This window comes from Labeo rohita, chromosome 6, assembly GCF_022985175.1.
Source record: "Labeo rohita strain BAU-BD-2019 chromosome 6, IGBB_LRoh.1.0, whole genome shotgun sequence".
Classification (NCBI taxonomy): Eukaryota; Metazoa; Chordata; class Actinopteri; order Cypriniformes; family Cyprinidae; genus Labeo; species Labeo rohita.
The window spans coordinates 30,480,610-30,507,627 of NC_066874.1; the positions used below are offsets into that span (position 1 = coordinate 30,480,610).

Genomic DNA, 27,018 nt, shown 5'->3' on the forward strand with positions numbered 1-27,018 from the left:
GCACAATTGCACAATATCAAGAGGCTAAATGAACAGTCACATGTTAAAACTGGAAAGGAGTGTTTTGACCACCAGATGACGCTATAATTACTTTTCTGAGTCCTGAAGTTTGTCCACCGAGCTTCAAATCACATTTGGCCATTAGGAAACCTATTCTCTTTAAAATGACTTCTCACTTCTGACTCTCTGACTCTCAAAACCAAATCATGTACTGGTAAACATTGTTTTCCAAAGATTTTTCCGAGTAGAAGGCCCAGATGTTACAAATAGATTCAATGTGAACTGATGGTGTGTGATAAACACAGAAATGAGCTGATTCCATGTGCTTTAGGCTGCAATTGAAAAGCCCACCCACAGATACAACCCCTGGATCGTCACAAATGCACAACTACATCTCAATAAATGCGATGGAATGAATGTAAAATATGCATTTTAGAAGCTTTTCTATAAAATGCCCAGCCCTACGTTCTCATAAAAAAGGTATCACACTGCGGTACCATTTCAGAAGGTAATAATATGTACTTTTAAAGTATTACTGTGCAGTGTTGGGGGTAACGCAAGTTATGTAAACAGATTACTTTTTTCAAGTGACTAGTAAGGTAATGCATTACCGTTACATTTACAAGAAAATATTAAAAAGTTACTTTTTAAAACAAGTAACGTCACTTTTCCCATTTATTGACTGACTCTCCTGACCCAATGTTGAGAGAAATCGGGAGTAAGTGCAAAGGCGTTGTAAATACTAGTTCAAGACTAAATATGAACATGCATTTACTGATCTCGTTTGGACAAAAACAGATTCAGTATTCCTCAAAATGAATAAAAACAGTAAAACGCTAACTTAGAATAAAAACTTAGATGCAAACCTGCAGTATTTTAATATGTAGAGGAGTTTTATTTACAAATGTCTTTGCTGCTGACCTTCGATGATCCAATTCAACCATATTAATAAGCAAAAAATGAATTTAGATGAACATAACATTTGTGACCCTGGACCACAAAACCAGTCATAAAGTTTAATTGTATAACTGAATAAATTGATGTGTGTTAAGATAGGACAATATTTGGCCGAGATACAACTATTTGAAAATCTGGAATCTGAGGGTGCAAAAAAAAAATATTGAGAAAATCGCCTTTACAGTTGTCCAAATGAAGTTCTTAGCAATGCATATTACTAATCAAAAATTTGGTTTATATATGTTTACGGTAGGAAATTCACAAAATATCTTCATGGAACGTGATATTTATCTTTAATGATTTTTGGCATAAAAGAAAAATCAATCATTTTGACATACAATGTATTGTTGCCTATTGCTACAAATTTACCCGTGCATCTTACAACTGGTTTTCCAGTGGTCCAGGGTCACATTTGTGTTTTTTTTTTTAATTGCTGAAGAGTGTTGAACTTTTCTTTACAGACGTGAATTTACATTTCCATCAGCATGAGGCTTATTCATTTCTTTTTTGGTGTCAAAGGCTTTTACATTTGCCAAAAATATATATTTTTTATATTTAAAGCAAACAAGCAAACCCAGCCTGGATGAGAAAAAGTAATGCAAAAGTAACGTAACACATTAAATTCTATAAAAAGTAACTAAGTAATGCAATTAGTTATTTTTTTAGGGAGTAACACAGTATTGTAATGCATCCCCAAAACTACTGATATGTACCTTTAAGGTACTAACATGTAAAGTTTAAGTTTAAATAGGGTACAAATACTGGCCCAGTGACAGATTTGTACACTTTATTGTTGAAAATCCTCTTTTCCTAAACAATGTCACATTTTGGAAGTAAAATAGGTTGTGAATGCTATTTTATGTTTTCTTTAAAGTGACAAGTCAAGTTTAAAAAAATGCTTCAAAGAAACAATTATGTCAGTCTTTATTTTTTCTTGTTTTTTTGGCTGACCCAATGTGGTGACATTACATTCACATATTCAACACCAAAGCATGCAAGTCCATTAGGTAATTACATCCATCGTTTGTTCATCTGGATGCTGCCAGAGACTTGGACAATGGTTGTAAAATCAAAGCCATGGAAGTGAAAAAGCCAACCGAGTGCCGAACATTGCTCTCTGGGGATTCTGGAAACCTTTGAATGGTCCAGAATGAAGAGATGTTGTAAAGACTGACTTGACAGGGTCTGGACAAGCTAAGAAAGGCATGTGTTTCTTAGCCACTCATTTTCTGTCATTAACACCAGCTTTGTCTTCTGGGCTGCACCACAGAATTCGTACGGCATGGCGAAAAATTGCCAGATGGGTTGTACAAACAAAGGCACAACAACAAAAGCTGAACCCTAACGACCCCACAATGATCCTAATAGGAGAAAAAACATGAAAGCTGGATGTTTTTAACATCTCGTGCAAATTACTTCAATTACTATAATCATGTTTTGGCTCTTTTGAATTGAAGGCAGATCTTTGAGCGGAGTGGACTTTGTAAAACCTGTAGGTTTGATAATTACATTTACTAGAGAAAAACAAAACATTTTATTACTATTTTCGTCTTGTTTTAAAATGTTTGAGAATATACTGTTTCTTGCCTGTATATTTAGTTTATTTTATAATTTCTAAACTGAAAACACGAAACAGTTTTTGGTACTTAAAATAAACAAGCTTGAACTGAGCTTTTTATTTTTACACTTATTTCATTTCAGCTAATTCTCAAGGCAGCCTTTCTCATTTTAATTTAGTTTATCTTGATGTACTAAAATACTAAAGCTAGAACTGAAATAAAAATGAATGAAAACTATACAGACATTTTTTAAAAAATGACAAAACACACAAGAAAATTCCTGGAACTAACTATCCTGTTATACTATCTAACTAACTAAGTATCCTAACTAGCCTATTAATGCTTAAAACGAAAAAAAAAGAAAAATAATGTGCTGATGGTTTATAAAAAATGCTAACAGGTAAACAGCAACATATGCAGTCTTGACTCGCAGGTAAATTAATGTTGTTTTAAAGAGGTTTTGACATTAAATACTAAAAATGTCAAACACACTTTTGCTATTAAGTAAAAAAAAATGCATGCTGATCACTGGGTATCAAGTGATTTTGCTATTTTAAATGTATTTATTTATTTATTTATTTTTTTTTGAGAGCGAGAGAGAAAGACATCAGGCTTTGAATCGATCTTTTTCCTCTCGCCACGTGAGTCACAAATGTCTCGTGTTTTATTAGCTTGGTGCTAAGTTGCAGAGGTGATAAACTGGTTATATAGTCACATTGATTTAGTTGCTAAAGAAAAGCTAGTTATAAAATAAATGACATTATGAAACGATCAATATCTTCCCCCCAAGAACAATAGTTTGGAGCACATGGTTACAATTCATGTCTGTTATAAGGCAGTCTGGTTAAACATGCAGCGATTTTATATGAACGAAAAGATTTGCAGCATGTACGATCTTTTCTAATAATTTGTTTAAGGTAATGCTTAAAATGATTCATTTTTGTCTTTTATTTGAGGTGATTTTGGCTGTATTTTCAGTCTTAGATTAGATGTAATCGTTCTAAGTTTACAACTAGAGATCAGAATTAAAATTTAAAATTTGACATTTAAAATATAACATTTAAAGAGCATTAGAGCTGAATCGTTTCAACATTGTTAGCTCTTTTCTTTATGCAGAATTGAAATATGTTTTCACAATATGGCTTTTCAAGGAGAGTTTTTTTAAATACTTTCTGATCGACAGAGTTTAATATTTTAATATTTCTATAGTCAGAAAATGTGGTTTGCACATGCATGATTTTGAAATCCCATCTAATATAAAATTACATATATTATTCTAATAAAATGTATATTTCAGTATTACTGTGAAATCAGAATCCGAGTGTATTAAACAATGAGTCACAAACTTTGACATCTCAAAGAATGAAAATTTGATACTTGAAAAGTATAAATGAATAATAAATGATAAATGAAATAAGCAATATAATAAAAACCTTTTATTTAATATTTCGTTATTGTGTTTTTAGTTTTATAAATCTCATATTCTCAAATGAATATATATATATAATATATATATATATATATATATATATATATACAACAAAGCATTTTTTTTAAAAATTACAACAAATAAAAGTTTAAATAAAAGTGATTCATTGTTTAATACGTTTGGAACCTGATTTTGAAATATGAGATTTTGACTTTTAAATGTTTTTCTTTTAGATAACAAGATAAAATAAGGCATATATATAAATAAAAATAAATAAATAATAAATAAAATATATATATATTAATTTGTGAAAATGAAGTACAGTATACGAAACAGAAATGTCCACATCATAGAAAAGGTATATTATATTAATAAACTGTGATGAGTGATTCTACATGTGTTTCCATTTTCAGCATATAGTTGAAGCTATTATGTTGTTTGGCAATACCATGGGTAAAGAAACCTTTGATTTCAACAACATTCATTTAGTTTCAAAGACTTTTTGCGATCCAGTTTCAGAAATCACAGAACAGTATGTCTCAGAGATGAGTGGAAAACTGCCCGGCATGTGAATAAGTGCCCACAGACTCCAAATAGCAGCACTGTTCACTATCTGTCAAATCTGTCTACCTGATTTAAGGTTTTGCAGACTTCTCGCTATTCTCGCTAAGCCAGCGACACTGTGTATATTTTCAGCCTCAGCAGTGCTAATGTAACACATATAAACACGAAATGGGCGTATAATGAAACTAAGACATCTTGGCATAGCTTCAGTGTTTTGATTAGTGATGTGTATATGTGCTTTTTCTAGTCGAAAAACAAGGCTCGGGCTCGACGAGAACTAAAGTAACAACAAAGAGATTTATTACATTATTTGTAATTTTACAACCCTCAAAAGCAATAATGTCAAATTTGTGAAGCGATTAGCTGAATGTATAACCTAGATATACGTTCAGATGAGGTCTCATGTAACCTACATGAAAATAACTCAAATTAAGACAGAGCGAGTGAGAGAGAGAAAGAGTCAGAGAGGAGGAATAAGACATTTTTTACCTTCTGCACATACTTGTCTGGGTTTCTGTCTTCCCTCCCATGCTCAAAAAGCATAAACTACAGTACTTACTTCCTAAGCGGATGCATACATTTTCTTTCACTTCAAGGCTTGTGGTAAGAGTGCAACAGCGCTTTTACTGAAAATCGTGCTGCTCGTGGAGCAAATATAGTATGGAGAAAGCATAGATTAGCAGTGTTCCACCCCTTAAGTAAATTACACATACCCTAAACACACTCGTGATCCACTGCTGGCCTCTTGTAGCATGTATACTGTCTGTGATGTATTACACAGGGGAGACCATAGTTGTGACACTTAATACTCTGGAGACATAAACCTTAATGCCTTAAAACTGCACAACTAAAACTGAACATTAAACAAAACATTATAGGATTTTTTTTGGGGGTTAAAAGCATTGTAATTTAAGTACTGAACTATTTTTTTTTAAACAAAACTGTTTACAAAAGCCTATGCAAGGCTTTATACCACTAGACAATACTGCTTATCAACATACATATATGTGTGTGTATGTGTGTGTGTGACCCTGGACCACAAAACTGGCCGTAAGGGTCCAATTTCTGGAACTGAGATTTATACATAATAATGAAAGATGAATAAATAATCTTTCCACTGATGTATGGTTCGTTAGGATAGGACAGTATTTGGCCGAGATACAGCTATTTGAAAATTTGGAATCTGAGGGTGCAAAAAATCAAAATAATTAAATATTGAGAAAATCGCCTTTAAAGCTGTCTAAATGAAGTTCTTAGCAGTGCATATATATATATATATATATATATATATATATATACATTATCAACATTTGAAGTGGATCTAAACCTGTTTTTGTCTTAGAACAACTTTGATGAACTTTTTTGATCCACTTCAAATGCTGACTACTATATATATATATAAGTGTGTTTGACCCTGGACCACAAAACCAGTCTTAAGTCGCTGGGGTATATTTGTAGGAATAGCCAAAAATACATTGTATGGGTCAAAATTATTGATTTTTCTTTTATGCCAAAAATCATTAGGAAATTGAGTGAAAATCATGTTCCATGAAGATATTTTGTAAAATTCCTACTGTAAATATATAAGAACTTAATTTTTGTTTAGTAATATGCATAGCTAAGAACTTCATTTGGACAACTTTTAAGGCGATTTTCTCAATGTTTATATTTTTTGCACCCACAGATTCCAGATGTTCAAATAGCTGTATCTCGGCCAAATATTGTCCTATCCTAGCAAACCGTACATCAATGGAAAGCTTATTTATTCAGCATTTAGATACACTTATGACTGGTTTTGTGGTCCAGGGTCACATATATGTTTGTATGTATATTCTAGGGCTGTCAAACAATTCATTGCGGCAAAATACAAGTTTATGTTTACATACTATATGTATGTGTACTGTGTATGTTTATTATGTATATATAAATACACACACATACATGTGTATTAGAAATCTATATTTATATGTATATATGTTTATATTTGTATATAATTTAGATTATATGTAAATCTAAATATTTTATATATAAATCAAATATATTTTTCTGTTATATATACATGTATGTGTGAGTATTTCTATACACATAATAAATATACACAGTACAAAGACTGTGATTAATCATTTGACAGCCCTAATATATATATATATATATATATCTGAGTGTGTATATATATATCTATATCTATCTATATATCTATCTATCTATATATATATAAGAACAAGAACACCAAGAACACCAACAAGAACACCACACACACACACACACACACACACACACACATGTCTGGTTTATTATCTTTGTGGGGACTCTCCATAGGCGCAATGGTTTGTATACCGTCCACACTGTATTTTCTATCCCCTTACCCTAACCCTACCCCTAAACCTAACCCTTACAGAAAACTTTCTGCATTTTTACTTTGTCAAAAAATCTCATTCTGTATGATTTATAAGCTTTTGTACCCATGGGGACCTCAAGCCAGTCCCCACAATCAAAAATTTCAGGTTTTACTATCCTTGTGGGGACATTTGGTCCCCACAATGTAGCAAAAACAAGTACATATATATATATATATATATATATATATATATATATATGTGTGTGTGTGTGTGTGTGTGGTGTTCTTGTTGGTGTTCTGCAAAGTTTTTTTTCTTTTTTTTTTAAAATTCTATTTACTATTTTTACTTTAACAATGTAATCAATGTTCTGTTTATTAAAGCCATGTATGAATCTCATCAAATTAGTGTTTTTAAGCATTTTACGTGTATAAGATGTATAATAATAACTCAATGCAATAACTATTTTTGAATTTTTTGGATCATCAGTCATCAAAGCTCTGTAAATATTGGTCACAGAAACAGAGATTTACTTTCAATTTCACCAAGCTGATTATGCACTAAAAAACTTCCACAGATCATGTTTTCAGGTCATTTAAAGTCTAATTTTGATGTAACAATGTGGTTATAACTGTGTGTGTGTGTGTGTGTGTGTGTGTGAGAGTTGTTTACTTACTATTTAAAATTAGTCTTCCCATTAACACCATTATATTGTTCATGCAGAATGCGCATAAACACAAGAGGCGGGATTTATCACATGAACCAACCACAGCCGATCATAACCAGTCATATCCAATCATATAGCGATGATACATTACTTTCCCCCATTAATTCTCAATTACCCCCCCCCATCAAACTCACCGCATGTTTTAGGGGATCTGTGAAAACTCAATTTGCTCAGGAGAGGTGAGGGAGACACTTCTGCAGTAACTTTACCTGCTTGTGTCAGTGTTGGACAGTGTTTCTTTAGAAAAATGAATCAACAATCACCATCACACACCTGTAAGTCATTGATAGTTGTGTATAGGAAAAACAACCAAATGGAAATTTAGAAATTAGAAAATAGAAATTTGTTATACGCTTTTCAATAGTTCAAACAGGTGTTTAGAAAAGTACTGTTGTAGTTTTTGTTGCTATTCATAGACCTATTTTAGAGAGAAAATTAGTCTCGGTCAAACCATTTACTCACAGGCTGGATTTGATCTTCAAGTGAAAAAATAAAAAGTTCACGTTCATTTGCACTATGACTGAAAGATGTAACATACATACTGCAAATAACATTGTTATGAAAAAGCAGACCAGAAAGGAGGTAGCAGGAAGGGGTTTTAGCTTGCTGGGAGCCAGAAATCCCACTGCAATTTTAAACAGATTACAGGAATAAAATGGTTTGGAAGCCATTATGAACAATAAAGAAAAAGCACCAGGTCTGGTTTATCTCTGGAGGAAGGGTTTGAGAATATTATAGCATAGATTCAAAGAACATGAGGGTATAGTAAAACCCTCCAGAGTCACGATGTTTTCACCTCCTCAAGCAGTGCAGTTTAGAAACCAATTTGGGCATTATTTCCAAAGATTTATTGTATCGCATAAGAATCCTTCTTCTATCTAGCACATCTGCTTGTTCATGCCAACATCTTCAAGGTTCTGTCAACATAAAGGGAGCTTTCATGAGCTTCAATAAACTGATCAAACATGATATGGAGGGACTGGAGATTTCTCTAAACCCTATCATACATGCCAGCTGAGATGCAGTAGAAATTAATTTTTTTACGCCACAATTGTATTAGTTAAATGAGGTAATATTACAGTTTAAGACACATTCCGTAACAAACGTTAAAACCAAAAATATCCCTAGCCTCCCCTACGTAGTCTTGCAGACCAAAACTACAACAACCAGCATGCAATGCGCCTAGCCCAATCTAACGCGCATGCGTACTGAGCTCCGCCCGGCCTGTCGCAAGCAACGAGCATTTCGAAGAAGAGAGTTCGTTAAGAATAGCCTATAATAACGTTTATTTTTTCTTCCTGCGTTTTCACAACAAGCCGAAACCATGTCGGGAGACGAGGTTAGTAAACAATCGTTGTTTAGTAAAATTATCTGTTAATATTAATTTATTTAAGCAGTCAAAAGAGAAGGACAATTGGGCCTACCAGTAAAGGCTGTGAGGAAACACATGTGCACAGCTCGTCTTTTCTAGATCTTTTTGTGATTTGTCAGCTATCGTTAGATAGTAAACAGCGTACGTTTCTCTAATTGTCTTGCTGTTCTATTGACAAAACGTGATTGGTACTTACATTGAAATTTACACGATATCATGTTATTTGAACATTACCATGGTAATACCATGGTTGTTTGGACGTAGCAAAGACAGATTATTTTGGACCGGTGCCGTTATATGACCATATTTTGGGGCATTTACTATGGTACTACCATGTTTTTTTGGGACTTAGCTTGGTAATACGGTTTCTGTGGGACTACCATGGTTTCTCTGGACATTTGCTACTACGTTACTACGTTTTTTTTTTTTTTTTTTTTTTTTTGAGACATTACCATGGTGTTCTTGAAGAATTATGTAATTATATGGTGATTATTTAATTAAGCGGTATCACTTACAAAAAGTACCCCAAAATAGTAAAACATCATATTCTTTAAGTGCTATGCAAATACTATGGTACATCACCATGGTATGTGTCAATGTACTGTAGTATTACCATGTCATTCCTATCAAATAAGCATCCATGTATGCAAATTTCACATAATAACATTTAAACTGTTTTATGATTGCTGTAACAGATGCTGTACATTAAATCTTGTTCATTTACTCCAGATAATTAATTTATTCTTTCTGTGCAAACCAAAATTAGGACCGGAAGCTCCAGCATTTTGTGTTTTTGAAACTAATCATGGTTGACATTATCTTAGACAGCTTTAGTAGGATTAGTTGAGACTAGTCTCATTAGTCGATGATTGCTTTCAAGCTTCATTTTGACCTTTTTGATGTCTGTTGACAGCCTCTGTTCAGTGTCATCTCATTATTAAACTCATGCTATGGTTCTTCCAGATGATATTTGATCCCACTATGACCAAGAAGAAGAAGAAAAAGAAGAAGCCTTTCATGCTGGAAGAAGAAGGTGGAGAGGGAGATGAAGGCCAACAGGTAGAAACGAAAGAGACAGAGGCTGAAGTGCCTGAGGAGAAAGAGTTCGATCTTGATGAAGATGAGGGGAGGAAGAAAGGTAAAGCACATCACAGTTGTAGTCTGCAGTAGTGCTGTTGCTTTTTGATTGCCTTGTTAAATAGTTTCCGTTTTTAACTACGAGCCATTTTGATTTTTCAAATTACAATACTATAAAATATTCAAAATGACTTAATGTATATTTGATCTTGAACGAACGTTGAAAGGCAATTTTAAGTGGCCAAAAATACAATTACAATGCCATACAATAATAACAAATAAATTGCAATAAATTACAACAAATTACTCCAGACGTGAACTTGAACGTTTTTTTGAACAAAACCAAGGTATATTTTTACAAATTGATAACAAGGACATTGAATCTTTTTTTATTTCCCCTGTTTTTTTAACCACAAGCCATTTTGATTTTTCTAATTAAAAATGCTATGAAATATTAAAAAATCTTAATGTGTATTTGAACTTGAACAAACATTTAAAGGCAGTTTTAAGTGGTTAAAAATACAATTACAATAAAGTAATATAAAAACAAATAAAATGCAATAAATTGCAACAACAAATTACTCTGAAAGTTTGAGTCTGAGATTGAACATTTTTTGCACAAAACCAAGGTTTGTTTTTACTATATATATATGTGTGTGGGTGTATGTATATATATATATATACATCAGTGGCGATTTCTTTAAGACTGCAAGGGAAGCTCAGCTTCCCCTATAATGTCACAAAATTAATGGTCAAATTATGTACTATTGTATTAACATTTTATTGACTAAAAATGCGTTAGAAAACGTTCATCTCAAAGACGAGTTCGTTCAGAATCAGTTAGATATAGCAGGTCGGCTGACTTGATTTTCTTCTCATACATTCCCGTAGCGTCACAGTGCATTTCCCCGTTGAAGCCCAGCGTCCATTGACTTCAATGCGGCTGCTTTGAACGTTTTTTTTCAGTGCTTTGAAACTAGACGGTCATTGGATAAACGCTGCGATTATGTCCCGCCCACGGACGCTCAGCGTCTCTGGGGGTGAATGAGGAGCAAATGAAGAGTGGGCTGGCCTGGACTCCGAGCTTCTGCGTGATGATTGGAGGGTCTGTCAAAAGATTGCATCTCCTTTTGACTGACAGCGATTTTGTACTATAAGGAATCGCTGAAGCTATTCGCGCTCAGTCCCATCGCGGATTTCTCAAGTTGAGTCGAAATAAAAACTGCTGCAACCTATTTCTTTATATTTGCTTGGCGAAATTGCTTGATTTTCATCATACATATCACACAATTATACACCACATTCCTTGTTTCACTTTTACAGAGTTTAATATTTTTTTTTTTTCGTTCATTCATTCATTCATTCATTCATGTTAATATTTAATGTAGTAATCAGTATATATATATAGATTACTACATTAAATATTAACATGGAGGATGACTATAATAAATATATATATATATATATATATATAGTAATCTTGAAAAATTTTAACATAACATAATGAAACCTTATATTTCTATTAAAATACTTTATAAATAAATAAATCTCCATAATAACCTTATTTAAATTGCAAAATATTTATACTATATAGTAGCATCTGACTAAAAGAAAAAATACATCCTATTTTGCATAATAAAAACTTTTTTTTTTTTTTTTTTTTTACGATTGTTTGCATTGTGACTTACTTATGACAATAAGGCACATTCTTGTGAATAAATAAATAGACAATTTTATGATGTAGGCCGAAAATGAGCTTCCCCTATTTGACAGACCAGTAGCCGCCACTGATATACATATATATGACTAATCAAAAATTAAGTTTTCATACATTTACAGTAGGAATTTAGCGATTCATCTGCGATTATGAGCGCGATTTGGTGTAGCTTGTCAGTGATTTACGGCTCTGTGTATTAATTGCCGCTCCAGCTGAACGCACGTGATGGAGCTTTACTACTAATCAAAGTACCGGCTTCATTGACTAAGCGCGCCTTACAATATCGTGCGATTAATCGTGCAGCCCTAATTGCAACAAATAATCCCCAGCGATTTAAGACTGGTTTTTTTGGTCCAGGGTCAAAAATTATTATTATTATTTTTTTGTCATTTTTATTTTTATTGCAACAGTATAACAACGCATGGTAATAAACAGCAACATTTGCATGTAAAATAAAACAACATTTCTTTAAATCTGTGTTTTTAAAACAAATCACACTGAATTTTACAAAAAAAAGTGTAACGGCCACTAGGGTTGTGCAATTAATCGAAATAGTAATAAAATCGTAATGCGTGCATGCGCATTTCCTAAACTGCAGAAGCATGATTTCTCGGGTGCATGTTCACTGGTGCCGAGCAAGTGGAGCAGTGTGAGTATTTTCAATTCATTCCTTTGGGAAGAGAGCTTTGATAGCGACTGAGAATGGCTCAGTTCAGAGTTGCTCAACTTTATGCAAATATCAGTCAAAAGAGACAAAACAACAGCACCAATCTCTAAGAGTTTTAAGCAGCTAGTGTTGCGAGTGTTTAAACTATGCTGATTAGCTCATTTAGCTGATTTGCTGATTTCCCCTGGTTTAAGTGCTTAAATCATAATGTTTACACATTGGACACATCAAAGTTGTATATGTATGTTAAAAATTCCAGTTTGAATGTCTGTTTAATTTTGAATTGGCTGGCTTTGTTGTAAATGTTTATTTAAATTACACTGTATCTTTACTTTAGATCTTTTGCATCTTTCTAACTGTAATCATATGTTATATGATAATTATATTGCCCATGTGCATCAAAAACACACTCGCTACAGACTCGCTGCTAAGCAGAGGCACTGATTTTTACCCATATTGTTATTGTTTTGTCTGTTCTAGAGACATGTTACAGAAGTGTGTTTGCCTCAAAATCATGATTTAAAAGTAAAATTGTCCATCGTACAGATGCATTTAAAAAAAAAAAAGTGTTTTTTTGTTTTTTTTTTTTTTTTTTTTTTTTGAAATATTCAACTTTCCATTAACAAATAATGTAGAATATATTGTTAATAAATATTTACTGGAAAAATCCAATACGTTACCCAGCTCTACTTTGCACACTGATTGTTTATTAAAATGTGAAATATCCAAAAAGTGTGGCTTATTTGATTTTATTTTGATGTTCCAGAAACATCAGATGACCTGGATGACTTAAACTTCTTCAACCAGAAGAAAAAGAAAAAGAAGTCTAAAAAAGACAAGATTTTTGACGCCGATCTTGAAGAAGGAATGAAGGTCAGTCGATTGTTGGCACATGTGTAGTTGTTAAACTTTGAATTGTTTTCGTGGCCGTAATGGCTTTTCGTTGAAAGATGGTTTGACCGTGAAAGCGTTATCCTTCAGTGGCCTTGGATTCCTTTGAAAAATAAATTGATATCTGAGCCTACGCATCAGATTCTTTTTGCGTTTGAAGTTTGATCTGTTCAACATCATCACACACCCACTGACAGCCATTGTCATGCATCGTCTTTTACTAAATAAATTGCGAACTTCCAAAAGGAGCTGAAGATCGAAACGGAGCCGTCAGAGACACAAGAGGAAGATGACTTAATGCTGCCTGCTAAGAAGAAGAAATCACGAAAAGGCAAAGAGGACACAGACAGTCAAAGCAAAGATGACGGTAAGTGCCTCAGTAGGGTGTTCCTTTGTAAATGACTATAACGTAATGTCCGGCAATCTAATTCGTGCTGTTTGTGGAAAGGTGTCGAAGATGAAGACAGTAAAAACATGGATGACATCACATTCAGCACACAGACGGGCCCTGCCTGGGCAGGATCAGAGAGAGATTACACATATGATGAGGTAAATGGGAACATTTATTTCCAAACTTGCCATACAGAACATGTGCGCTTGTTTCAGGTGATAACTTGATAAAGAGCCTGAAAGTGCTGCCATCTGGTACGTTTGTTGGCAGAGCAGCTTTTCTCTGTTAACTTCTCATGTTTAGAATTACTACAGCTGGAGTCAAGATGATATTTATTAGATGTATGAAGTCTGTTCTCGTCAAGTTCACACAGGTGTAGTTTGTCACGTAAACTGTGGATATGTTACAATAATGTTTGACAACCAGAATTTCACAATGCTAACACACGACGTCTTCATTCTAAACAATAGCTTGTACATATGTGTGTGTTTTGTTTTTGTTTTTTAACATACATGGCAGTTGTTTTGCTATTGTGCCGTGTTATGTAATGAAAGTATGTCATGATTGTCCAACTTCATTTTGGGTTGACTAAATTTAAAGGAATTGTTCACCCATAGTTACGAAATTGCTAAAAATTTACTCAACCTCAGGCCATCTAAGATGTGGATGAGTTTTTGTTCTTTGAATCAGATTTGGAGAAATTAGGCATTTCATCACTTGCTCATTTGCAGTGAATGGGTGCGGTCAGAATGAGAGTCCGAACATCTGATAAAACATCACAATAATCCACACAACTCCAATCCATCAATTAAAATCTTCTGAATTGAAAAGCTGCAAGTTTGTAAAAAAAACAAATCCATCATTAAGATGTTTCAACAAATCATTTAGACATTTAAACCATTCCTTCCAGCTAAATTATGAGTCTGTTCTCCATTACAGTGGTGTGGTGGTGTTCTAAAATGAGGCCTCAACGTTTTATTTAATTTTTTTAAATCAAATGTAAATTCATGTCCCAGTCACATTTTCTTGGTTAAACATTATTTACACTATCAGGAAAACAAAAACAATCTATTTTATATTTTTACATCAACAATGTAATCACTATTCTGTTTATTAAAACCATTTTAAATTTACTCCCAAATAATAATTCATTGCGGTAACACTTTAAACAGTATATTTTGTTTGTAAATTTATGTTCAGCTATTCTTTTTAACAGTTAACTTTTAACTGTTGTTGAATTTTTCACTTATCAGAGCTTGGTAAATATTGGTCACAAACTTAGAAATGTACCGAAATTTTCACCAAGCTGATTACTCACTTAAAACTCACACAGATTGTGTTTTCATGCTATGTTAAGTCTTATTTTGACGTAATGAAGTGGTTGTATTTAAGTATGCGCGTTGTTTACTTTTTAGACTGATTTTTGAACACGGAACACTCACAAACACAAAAGGGGCGGGATTTATGACGTGAACCAATCACAGCCGAACATAACCAATCATATCCAATCATATGGAGGCATTGCCTCTTCTCACATTAACCCCCCCCCCCCGCCATTCATTCTCAGTTACCCCCCAGCAAACTCATGGCACGCTTTAGGAGATCTGTTAAATCTCAGTGGGCTCAGAGTAGGCAAGAGAGACGTGGACTCCCACTGTAACTTTACACTTTTTAACGTTATATTTTGCCATATTGACATTGTTTTAGTTCTGTACTATGAAAGTTTTTCTCATGCAATATTTTGAGGAGGCACTGCCTCCCTTGCCTCCTTGAAGGAAACGCCCCTAATCCGTTATATTCTTTTGTTTAACAAATTTTTTTTTTTGGGTTAACTATTCCTTTAATAAAATTCTATACACGGTATAGTTCTGAATCTAATTGTAATTTTAAGCATATGCATGGACCGCAATATGTTATTCTGTGTTCCTTAGATTAATGGCTGCTTGCTTCTGCTCTTATTGATAATATCACATTATTTTAGCTTTTAAATAGAGTCTTTAACATCATGCGGGAAAAAAATCCGGACATGGTGGCGGGAGAGAAGAGAAAGTTTGTGATGAAGCCTCCTCAGGTTGTCAGGGTCGGCACAAAGAAGACCTCCTTCGTAAACTTCACAGACATCTGCAAACTGTAAGTCTAAACTTGAAATTGTCAAGCTGTTTTATAGAGCTGTAATGTTCTGAGTTGACTTTGAGTTTAATTTGCTCTAAAGAACTGGAAAGTCCTTGAATTTATGAATGTGCACTTCTAATTGCATTCATAAAATTGATTGTTGGGCATTTCAGTATCGGCCAACAAATAACTTAATCGCATATTTGCACACACAACCTTTATTTTATGGTTTTTGTTTTTTTCAGGTTGCATCGACAGCCAAAACATCTTTTGGCTTTTTTGCTGGCTGAGTTGGGCACAAGGTGAGTTTATTTTATTTATTTTTTATTTTTTATGAGAACTGTTAAGGCCCAAGCATACTTAGTTTTTTTTCTATGCACAGTACGTAGCTTTTTAAAGCATAGTCTTGTTCGAGGTGTACATGTATGCAGGTGATCTACATGTGCTCTATAAAGAATCATCTTTGTGTCTGCGCTATTATTTTGTCCAGAAGTTACCGATTAAAAAATGTCTCTGTACTGTTTTAATCAAAAGTTGTTACACTATACAAAGTATGTGCAGTTGCAAAAATCAGACGGTGCGTGTACTATTCTGTTAACGAAATTTGCGTCATGCACAGTATACACGAACCCTTACGTACACATAAAAACTGAAGTATACTTTGCCGTTAAGATATGCTTGATAAACTTACCTAGGATACAGTTAACACCGCATGAAAAGTAGCTAGTTTTCAGCACTTGACATTTCTGTATCTTATAATTTCTGTGATTTTCTGTATTTTTTAACTCTATTTTTCTACCTCCTGCAATCTCAAAAATGAGATAATCTGTTGAACTGTTTCATTTATAGTAAATATGTGACCCTGGACCCCAAAACCAGTCTTAAGTTGCTGGGGTTTATTTGTAGCAATAGCTAAAAATACATTGTATGGGTCAAAATTATTGATTTTTCTTTTATGGCAAAAATCATTAGGAAATTATGTAAAGATCATGTTCCATGAAGATATTTTGTAAAATTCCTACTGTAAATGTATGAAAACTTAATTTTTGATTAGTAATATACATTGTTAAGAACATTATTTGAAGAACTTTAAAGGTTTTTCTCAATATTTAGATTTTTTGCACCCTCAGATTCCTGATTTTTAAATAGTTGTATCTTGGCCAAATATTGTCCTATTCTAACAAACCATACATCAATGGAAAGTTTATTTATTCAGCTTTCATATGATGTATAAATCTCAATTTTGAAAAAATGACCCTTACGACTGGTTTTGTAATCCAGGGTCACATATTATTAAATAAGAAGTTACAAAGAAATGACAAATGTTTGTTTTAAAATTTTATAAGTAAAGGTCAAACTTAGCTATTTGCTGAAGAAATGCAAAATGCTCATCTTTCAAAAGAGGCCTTTTTGTTCCCTGTTTGTGGAAAGAGCTTATTATGATCTTCTGTCCATATGTAATCTGTAAGTGAACTATTATTTTGTTTTATGGGGTGCGCCACTCAACCAATGATTGTTTTTCTTCGTCGGATGATCATTAGCCTTGCAAAATATCGTCCCAGTGCCTGAGAAGCCGTCTGATTATTTTTCCAGCGTCTCTGTGCGACTGAAACCCTCCACCAGACCACTTCATTTTCAGGTTTTGCTGGAGGCGTTTTGCATGATGTCAGAGAGAAAGCTGAATCAGTTAAGAAAGACATTGCTGCTCTACAGGGAGCAACTGACCGTGTGATGCTTTCAGAAGGCATTATTAAAACATAACCAGAACGATTTCGGTGCTCAACACTCATTTCAGCACCTCGTTGTGTTCACCCACATGCTTCTCAGTAGGCACATGAAAGGAAAGCACTCAATTTTGCCTCCTGGATATATCCAGATGATTTTGGTTTTGAGAAAGTCAGTCTTATACATGAGCAGCATTCTTCTTTCTGTAGCTGGAAACAGGAAGTTTGTGGTTTGGAAAGAGTATAGAAATTATTTGGTGGTGTTTTTCTAAAATTAAAGCACTGAAGTGTTTTTTTTGTTTGTTTGTTTTTATATGTATTTAGATATGCACTAACCACTGTTTTAATTTTTCAGCGGGTCCATAGATGGAAACAATCAGCTCGTCATCAAAGGCAGATTCCAGCAGAAACAGATAGAGAATGTCTTAAGAAGATATATAAGTGAGTGTCTGTTTAACTGGTGAAGTATAAAAATGTTCTTAAACACTGTGTTTATGCTGTTTATGTAAGTTTATGCAAATTTAAATGGCATATGGTGTTCACTGGATAATTATACACTACCAGTCAAAAGTTTTTGAACAGTAGAATTTTTAAGCCTGCATTTATTTAATCCAAAACATAGCAAAAGCAGTAATGTTGTGAAATATTTTTACTATTTAAAATAACTGCTTTGTATTTGAATATATTTTAAAATGTAATTTATTCCTGTGATCAAAGCTACATTTTCAGCATCATTACTCCAGTCTTCAGTGTCACATGATCTTTCACAAGTCATTCTAATCGTATAATAGTCTTTTTTTTTTTTTTTTGGAAAAAATGATAGAAATTAATACTTTCATTTAGTAGTGATGCTTTAAATTGATATAAAGTGATGATCAAAACATTTATAATGTTACAAAAGATTTTTATTTCAGATAAATGCTGTTCTTCTGAACTTTCTGTTTCTGTTTTTTTTTTAGCTGTTTTCAACAACAATAATAAATATTTTTTGAGCAGCGAATCAGAATATTACAATTATTTCTGAAGGATCATTTGACTGGAAATTCAGCTTTGAAATCACAGTAAATTACATTTTAAAATCTATTCATATAGAAAAGTTATTTTAAATAGTACAAATATTTTAAAAATTAAAGAAAAAATAATTCTGTACTTTGGATCAAATAAATGCAGACTTGGTGAGCAGAAGTGACTTCTTTAAAAAAAACATTAAAATTTTGACTGGTAGTGTATATATAAATGTGTGTATCGTAAGTAATTACTATATATTGCATGTAGCATGAAAATAATTAAAGGCTTAATGCTAGAATTCAGTATGCATCGAGTATACAGTATATATAATTATTAATATGCATTACATGGGGGGAAAAAACAAACCTAAGCAATGCATTTTTGTCTTGCAGAGGAGTACGTGACGTGCCACACATGTCGATCTCCTGACACAATCTTGCAGAAGGACACACGTCTGTATTTCTTGCAGTGTGAGACGTGTCACTCCCGATGCTCCGTCGCCAGCATCAAGACCGGATTCCAGGCCGTGACGGGCAAGAGAGCGCAGCTGCGTGCCAAAGCCAACTAACGCCTGTCCCTCCATCATCACACACCTTACACGGCCCATCTGTACACCTGTACTCCACCACCAAACTCAACAAATCCACTCACGCAGCTTATTACCCAATCTGTTCAGGAAGTCTGAAATGTAGAACTGAGTTTTCGGCCATCTCAAATGCATCATTTAGTTTTCTTCTGATTTTTGGAGCTCTGAAATCGCCTATGCACACGAAGGGAGTGTTGATTTGTTCAGTATGGCTGTGGAGCCTGGAGGATTTCATGAATGAACTGTTGGTGAAATTTGTCGTTGCTGTATTACCTTCAGAAAGATAATTGAAATAAAATGCATACCAGCTGGGCAAACACGTGCAGTGAATGTTTCTGGGAGGACATATTGCTTACATTTCAAGAGTTTAGTGTGATTAAGAAAGGAGCAGTAATTGGCCTAAAATGTTCTGTGTGATTATGTGAACAGACGCTAATATTTCCGCTGTTTTCTGTGCTTTAAAAGAAGGATGAATGTTGATTGAACATTTCTTGGAAGAACAGGAAGAGTGTTTTTTTTTATTAATAAGAAAAATGCATCTACTTTGTACCTTTTAATAATTGAAACTAATTATTTTTCTCATTCTCTAGATTCAATGTTTTTTTTTCCTTGCAACTGAGGAAAGTGATCTCATCTCAAAGTGTGGATTAAAATGCAAACTGAAAAGAATTGTTGCCAATCTAGTTATAATTCTGTCTTCTGAATTATACAAATAATGGTAAAAAGTGACTTTAATGAGTTAAGCCAAACATGAAAATTCTGAGATTAGTTATTAAACCGTAAGACCCTTCATCTTCCTAACACAAATTAGGATATTTTTGATGAAATGAAGCAGGTTCTGACGTAGAACTTCAGTCTACATCTCTATTAGTTCATCCTCTGTATATTCTGGTTCAAATAAGTAAGGCTAATAAGTTTAGGCTAAACGAACCCATTAAACCCACCAAAATCTAAGTTTAAGTGTTTTTCATAGATATTGCCACGGTTTATAAGAAAAAAACTATTGTTAAAATGCACGATTTCTCTATTAATTAGCAGATGTACACTTTTTAGAATATAAAATTAAGATATTTTATGAATAAAGTCAAAAATCCGGCATGGGTACTTTGGCGCCATTTAAGCCCACATCATAATTTATTTACAAAATATGACAAAAATATTGATTTTAAAGAAGTAAAACATAAATATATTTATTCAGTGACACAGAAGTGTTTTAAAAATTTCTTTTACTAATGTTTGCTAGCACTCATCACCCGTACTAATAACATTTGACCCCAGTCACACAGGACCTGTAAGTACTGTACCATAACACATTATAGTCTAACCACATTTAGATCACCTCACCTCACATTTTCCCTTCTTTTATTTTATTCTCAGCCTATAAATCACCTCACCTCACATTTTTTTAATTTCATTTTACATTTAGCATATATAACATAATCTAGCTTCTTTTTTACTTAAAGCCATCTGTCAGTAAGGCTAATGGTTTGACCTTGAGTTTAGCTTTGTGCACAAGCCAATAAAACTTATTAAAAACATTATATAAAATGATAACATACTGTTTGTTCATACACACACACAAAAAAAAACAATACATTTAACCATTATTTGACATAATATTAATGTACTTAACAAAGAAAAGTCTGAAAATTGCAGAAATGTGTTGAAAAGGGTCCCAAAACACCAACGTTTTTGGGTGTCTTTGCATGAGGTACCCTGAGACAGCACGCACATGAGTGGGGCTAACTCAATATTGTCAAATGTGATTGGTGTGCAATAAAAAAGTCAGGGAAATAACAAATCACTGGATTTGTTAACATAATGACTAGCATAAAATATGATTTTCCCTTTTTAAAATTTGACTTTAAAGTTGAAAGTGGGCTTAAAGGGTACATGGGCTTAATGGGTAAACTTACCCTATATTTTTGAACCCCATATTGTACAGTTGTGACCCTGGACCCCAAAACCAGTCTTAAGTAGCACAGGTATATTTGTAGCAATAGCCAAAAATACACTGTATGGGTCAAAATGATCAATTTCTCTTTTATGCCAAAAATCATTAGTATATTAAGTAAAGATCATGTTCCATGAAGATACTTTGTAGATTTTCTACTGTAAATATATCAAAACTTAATTTTTGATTAGTAATATGCATTGCTAAGAACTTAATTTCAAATGCAATTTTCTCAGTATTTAAACTTTTTTTTTTTGCACCGTCAGATTCTAGATATTCAAATAGTTGTATCTCGGCCAAATATTGTCCTATCCTAACAAACCTTACATCAGTGGAAGCGTATTTATTCAGCTTTCAGATAATGCATAAATCTTAATTTTGAAAAACTGACATCTATGACTTGTTGGCCAGGGTCACAATTATTTGTAAAAATATTTAAAATATTTGCCATTTAAAAACATTTTTGAAAGTTTTTAAAAGTTAATTTCTTTGAATTTTTAAATGCATTTTTGTCTAGATTTTTTTTTTTTTTTTTTCCTCATTAGGACATTATTGTGTTTTTCCAGAATATTCCTCTAAGCAAAGCCTAATTTTTCTCTAAAACAGCCTACTAATTTATCATAGAATGTTAGCAAAAAATCATAACATTAATAAAGCGTATTATGGGCGTTTCATGCTTAAAATAAAATTGTCCAGAAATGATCATTTTGCTGAAAAATGTGAACAAAATGATGCTTTTGTAAGAGAGTCATAGCTGTAGCCTCGGTCCAAATGAATCCAGCCTTTGGCTGTTTAAGCTCCATAGAGCCTCAAAATCCCACTGACATAAATCAAGGAATGTTATTCTGACACCCAGCATTCCAGTGTATTCCTATACATGTGATACTCTAACCCAAACACCCTCAGCGCCGTGGGCCTCTTTCTGTAAACCAACACACTTGTTTATGCGACTGCCCAAAGTGACAGCCGAATGAGAGTTTGATGTGTCAGTCAGTCAGTCAGTCAGTCAGTCATCCCGGAGCAAAACACATTGGTAAAGAGTAAATATGAAACACAACCCTCATCAGTGCACACAGTCCATATTTCGCACCACATCAAGTATGTTGAAGGATGTTGTGTGAAGTCCTTTTCTTCTCTTGTTGTGGAGAAATCACTAGCACCAGTAAAATTGCTAAATTGCTTCCTAATGCAAGTTCTGCATTAATTGCCATCTGTTGCTGTACCTGGCTATTTTCAGTTATTTTTTTGTGTGTTAAAGTAGTTCCATCCATACAGCTTTTGTGTTTTGGTCGTGATTAAAGGCATTACTGGCTCCAGGGACTGGAAGGAGAGTCACAGCAGCGGCTTCTGGTTAACATCCTACATCACTCACTTACAAGGTGACATGGGGATGAATAATGAGCATGGTTTCTTGACTGACCCGGATATGGCCGTCTCTGCTGCATGGGAGGAAATGGGTTGGAGTGCAATAAAAGTAAAGTCCGTCTGGCTGCAACGCAGATCTATGTGTCCAAAGCTGAACTTTAAATCCGTAGCTGATGCCAAAATGTTTTAGCTGAATTTAGTTGTTTATTTGTTGCCAGATGTTTGAGTCTTGACATGCTTAATGCCTTGAACTGATTCAGATATTTCTCTGCATTGTCATTAATTATAGGGGGCGTTCTTATGTTTAAACAGCCTGGATGTCAGATACTGTAAATCACATGCAAAATCCCAACCACTCATATATAACAATTTCTAAAATGATGTCTTAATAACTGTTTTCTATATACTCAGAGGCACATTGCGTAAACAGCCATTATATTAATACTCCACCCAATAGTTCACCCGAAAATTCAAATTCTGTCATCATTTACATGTTCCAAACCTCTATGACTTTCCTGTGGAAGACTATTCTGCCACAAAAAAAATAAAACAGGTAATCGTGACTTTTTATTTAATGCTTCAGACTTTTTTTTTTGTAATTCTATATACTGTAAAAACTCGCAATTACGAAAAAAAGTTTTTTTCCTTGCAATTTTGAGTTTATCTGGCAATTCACTTTTTTTTTTTTGTAAAAGGTAGTTATCTGACTTCAGCATTGCAAGATCGTTTCTTAGAACTGCAAACATTCTGAGAAAAAAGTATATAAAATCAGTTCTGAGTAAAATAAAATTTCACAATTCAGATTTTTGTGAATTATGAGTATCTTTTGATTTCTGACTTTTTGTCTTGTAAGTGAAATTTTTTTTTTTAATTGTGAGATATAAACTCAGAATATCAAGAAAAAAAGAATTGTAAGATAAAAAATATATATATATTATTAGATTTATTATTTTTTTTGCTGTGGCGGGAACTGTTTCTTTTGTGAAACATAAAATAATTTAAGGTTTTATATCACAATTCTGAGTTTATCTTAAGCCTGTATTTTTAACCAGAAGGTACAATTATGACATTCAGATTAAACATTATAAATTCATTAAAAAAAAAGAAAGAAAGGAAAAGAAAATAAAAGAAAAGGGAAAAAGTTTGGAAGTGAAAAACAAAGAAAATTCTCACTTCAGAATTGCAAGCTTATATCTTATTATAGAATGGCACACACTCTGAGAAAACAGCAAGAATTGTGATAGAAAATAAATTCTTAAAAAAAAATAAAAAAAATCCTTATCTCCCGATTCAGACTTTTCAGACTTGTATAATTTAGTAACTGAACGAAAAAAGTCTCATTTTTGAGATATAAACACAATAGGGAGAAAAAGTTTTGAAAAAAAAAAAATAATAATTCGAAACTAGCTTCCATATTTTTCTTTTGTGAAACACTAAATATTTTAAGGTTTTTATATATGCAGACTAAAATAATTATTAGCCATACGTCTCTGAAAAAGTATATAGTTTTAACTACAGTATTAAACATTATGAACTCAATAAAACAAAACAAAACAAAACAAACAAACAAACAAAAAAACTAAACAAATGAAGGAAACGAAAAGAGAAAAAACGTTTTTTTTAAAGGTAACTGTGACCAAATCACAATTCTGAGTTTAGAATTGCAAGGTGTAGTTCTGAATTTATCTGAAAATTATGGCTTTTCCCTAAAAATTGCTAACATTCTGAGAAACAAAGTCAAAATTGTGATTACAAAAATTCATTTTGAGAAAAAAGATCATTATCTCACATTCAGACTTTTAGGAATTGATTTTTTTCTAGTAAGTGAAAGAAAAAAAAGTCTTGATTTTGAGGTATATAATGAGAATAATGATAAAAAGTGTTTGGGGAAAAAACTGTAAACTGTGGAAAAAACTTTGGCAGAACCTAGCTTACACACTTTTTCTTTTATTATTATTTAAATAATTTAAGGTTTTTATATGCAGACTAAATTAAATATTAGTCATACGTCTCTGAACACAAGTAGTAGTAGTAGTTTTAACCAGAAGGTCCAATTATGATATAGTGGATTATAATATAGAGGAAAACAAAAGAAAAAAAAGAAAATAAAGTTTTTTTTAAAGATAATGTGACTATTTCACAGTTTTTATCTTTAAAGTTTATATCTTGCAATTCTGAGTTTATCTCCAAATTCTGGCTTTTTCCTTAGAATTGCACACATTCAGAGGAAACAAATGATGGATTGTCATATGAAATCAATTCGGAGAAAAAAGATCATTATCTCACAATTCAGACCTTTCAGATTTTTTTTTTGTTATCTTTTTATTATTAATTCTGACTTTTTCTTTAGATTTGCACACATTCTGGGAAAAAGTTCATAATTCAGACTTTTCAGAAGTCTCAATTTTGAGTTATAAGCTCAGAATATCGAAAAAAGTTTTGAAAAAAAAAGAAAATAATTTGAAGATTTTGTGAGATAAAAAGTTGCTATTACCTTTCCCCCCACACTTTTTCTTTTGCGAGAATCAAAAGAATTTAAGGATTTTTATAGGCAGGTTAAATTAAAAAGTATTGTCTTAACCAGAAAGTCCAATTATGACAGTCTGATTAAACATTATGAAGTCAATTTTAAAAAACAAAGAAACAAAAGGAAAGAAGAAGAAGTAGAAAACATGCATTTATGAATTGTTCACAATAAGATTTATAACACGCATTTAAAAAAACAGACTCAGGCCTACTTGGAGGAAGCTCAACTTTACTCCTAACTGTATGAACAGCACCCACCGGATCTGCTCTTTCTAATGAGGCAATTGTGGTGTTCTTTTAAATGTTTTGGACCTCAGTGATTCTGGCTTTTTCCTTAGATTTGCACACATTCTGAGAGAAAAGGTCATGATTTCACAATTCAGACTTTTCATAATTATTTATATCTTGCTTTCTGACTTCTTGTCTAGTAATTGAAAGAAAAAAGTTTTTTCAGAATAGCAAGAAAAAGTTTAAAAAAAAATAGTAAGATAAAAAAATGTATGTATTATTTTATTTTATTTTATGTTATTTTATTTGCTGTGGCAGAAACTAGTTTCCACAATTTTTCTTTTTTTCGGGAACATGAAATAATTTAACGTTTTTATATGCAGACTAAATTAAATATAAGTCATACATCTCTAAAAAAGTATGACGTTTTAACCAGAAGGTCCAATTATGACATTAAATATTATGAAAAAAAAGGAAGGAAAATAAAGAAAAGAAAAAAGTAAATGTATTCTAAAAGGTCATTGTGAATCTCACAGTTCTGTCTTTTTCCTTAGATTTGCACACATTCTGAGGGAAAAAGTCAGAATTGTGATATAAAATCAATTCTGAGAAAAAAGATCATTATTTCACAATTCAGATTTTTCAGAATTATGAGTTTATATATTGCTTTTTTGACTTTTTGTCTAGTAAGTGACAGTTTTAAACTCAATAGCAAGAAAGAGTTTTGGAAAAAAAAAAAGAATTATAAGAAAAAAATAATTTGTTTATTACTGTTATTTATTGATTTTTTATTTTATTTTTTGCTGTGGCAGAAACTAGCTTCCACAATTTTTCTTTTGCGGAACAAAATAATTTGATTGTGAGATAAAAGGTTTTTATATGCAGACTAAATTAACTATTATTCATACGTCTATGAAAAAGGATGAAGAATGAAGAATGAAGTTTTAACCAGAAGGTCCAATTATGACATTCTGATTAAACATTATGAACTAGTAGAATTAAAAATAAAAAAAAAGAAGAAAGAAAGAAAGGAAGGAAAAGAAAAGCATTTTTTAAAAAGTTAATGTGAGGTAAATCCCACAAATCTGACTTCAGAATTGCAAGTTTATAAGTTTAATTGCAATGTTGAGTTTATCTCAAAATTCTGACCTTTTCCTTAGAATTTCACACATTCTGAGAAAAAAGTCAGAATTGTGATATAAAATCAATTCTGAGAAAAAAGATCATTTCACAATTCAGATATTTCAAATTGTTTTTTTTAGTAAGTGAATGAAAAAAAAGTCTCTATTTTGAGCTATAAACTCTGAATAGCGAGGAAAAAAACTTTGTGTGGTGGAGGCCAACTTCAAAACTTTTTTTTTTGCGAAACACAAAAGAATTTAAGGTTTTTATAAGCAGATTAAAAGTATGTTGTTTTAACCAGAATGTCCAATTATTATCTTATTAAACATTATGAATTCAATTTTAGAAAAAGAAAGTAACAAAAGAAAATAAGAAAACGTGCATGTATGAATTGTTCACAATAAGATCTATAACATGCATTTAGAAAACAGACTCAACTTTACTACTAATTGTATCAAGAGCATTCACCGGATCTGCTCTTTCTAATGAGGCAATTGTGGTGTTCTTTTAAATGTTTTGGACCTCAGTGATTCTGGCTTTTTCCTTAGATTTTTCCTCACACATTCTGAGAGAAAAGGTCATGATTTCACAATTCAGACTTCAGAATTATGAGTTTATATAAAAAAAAAAAGTAAGATAAAAAGTTGCAAATATTTATGTATGTATGTATTATTATTATTTTATTTTATTTTTTATTTATTTATTT

General features: G+C 32.5%; 1 protein-coding gene across 1 annotated transcript; it reads left to right on the forward strand.

The window, feature by feature from the left end:
- The first annotated feature begins 8,751 nt into the window (after positions 1-8,751).
- eif2s2 (eukaryotic translation initiation factor 2, subunit 2 beta) lies at positions 8,752-19,786 on the forward strand. Its single transcript, XM_051112429.1, has 9 exons — positions 8,752-8,911; positions 9,908-10,082; positions 13,172-13,278; positions 13,543-13,663; positions 13,745-13,845; positions 15,669-15,817; positions 16,045-16,101; positions 17,879-17,964; positions 18,924-19,786. The coding sequence occupies exons 1-9, from the start codon at positions 8,897-8,899 to the stop codon at positions 19,097-19,099; spliced, it is 987 nt and encodes a 328-aa protein (XP_050968386.1). The 5' UTR covers positions 8,752-8,896; the 3' UTR covers positions 19,100-19,786.
- Positions 19,787-27,018: the final 7,232 nt, after the last annotated feature.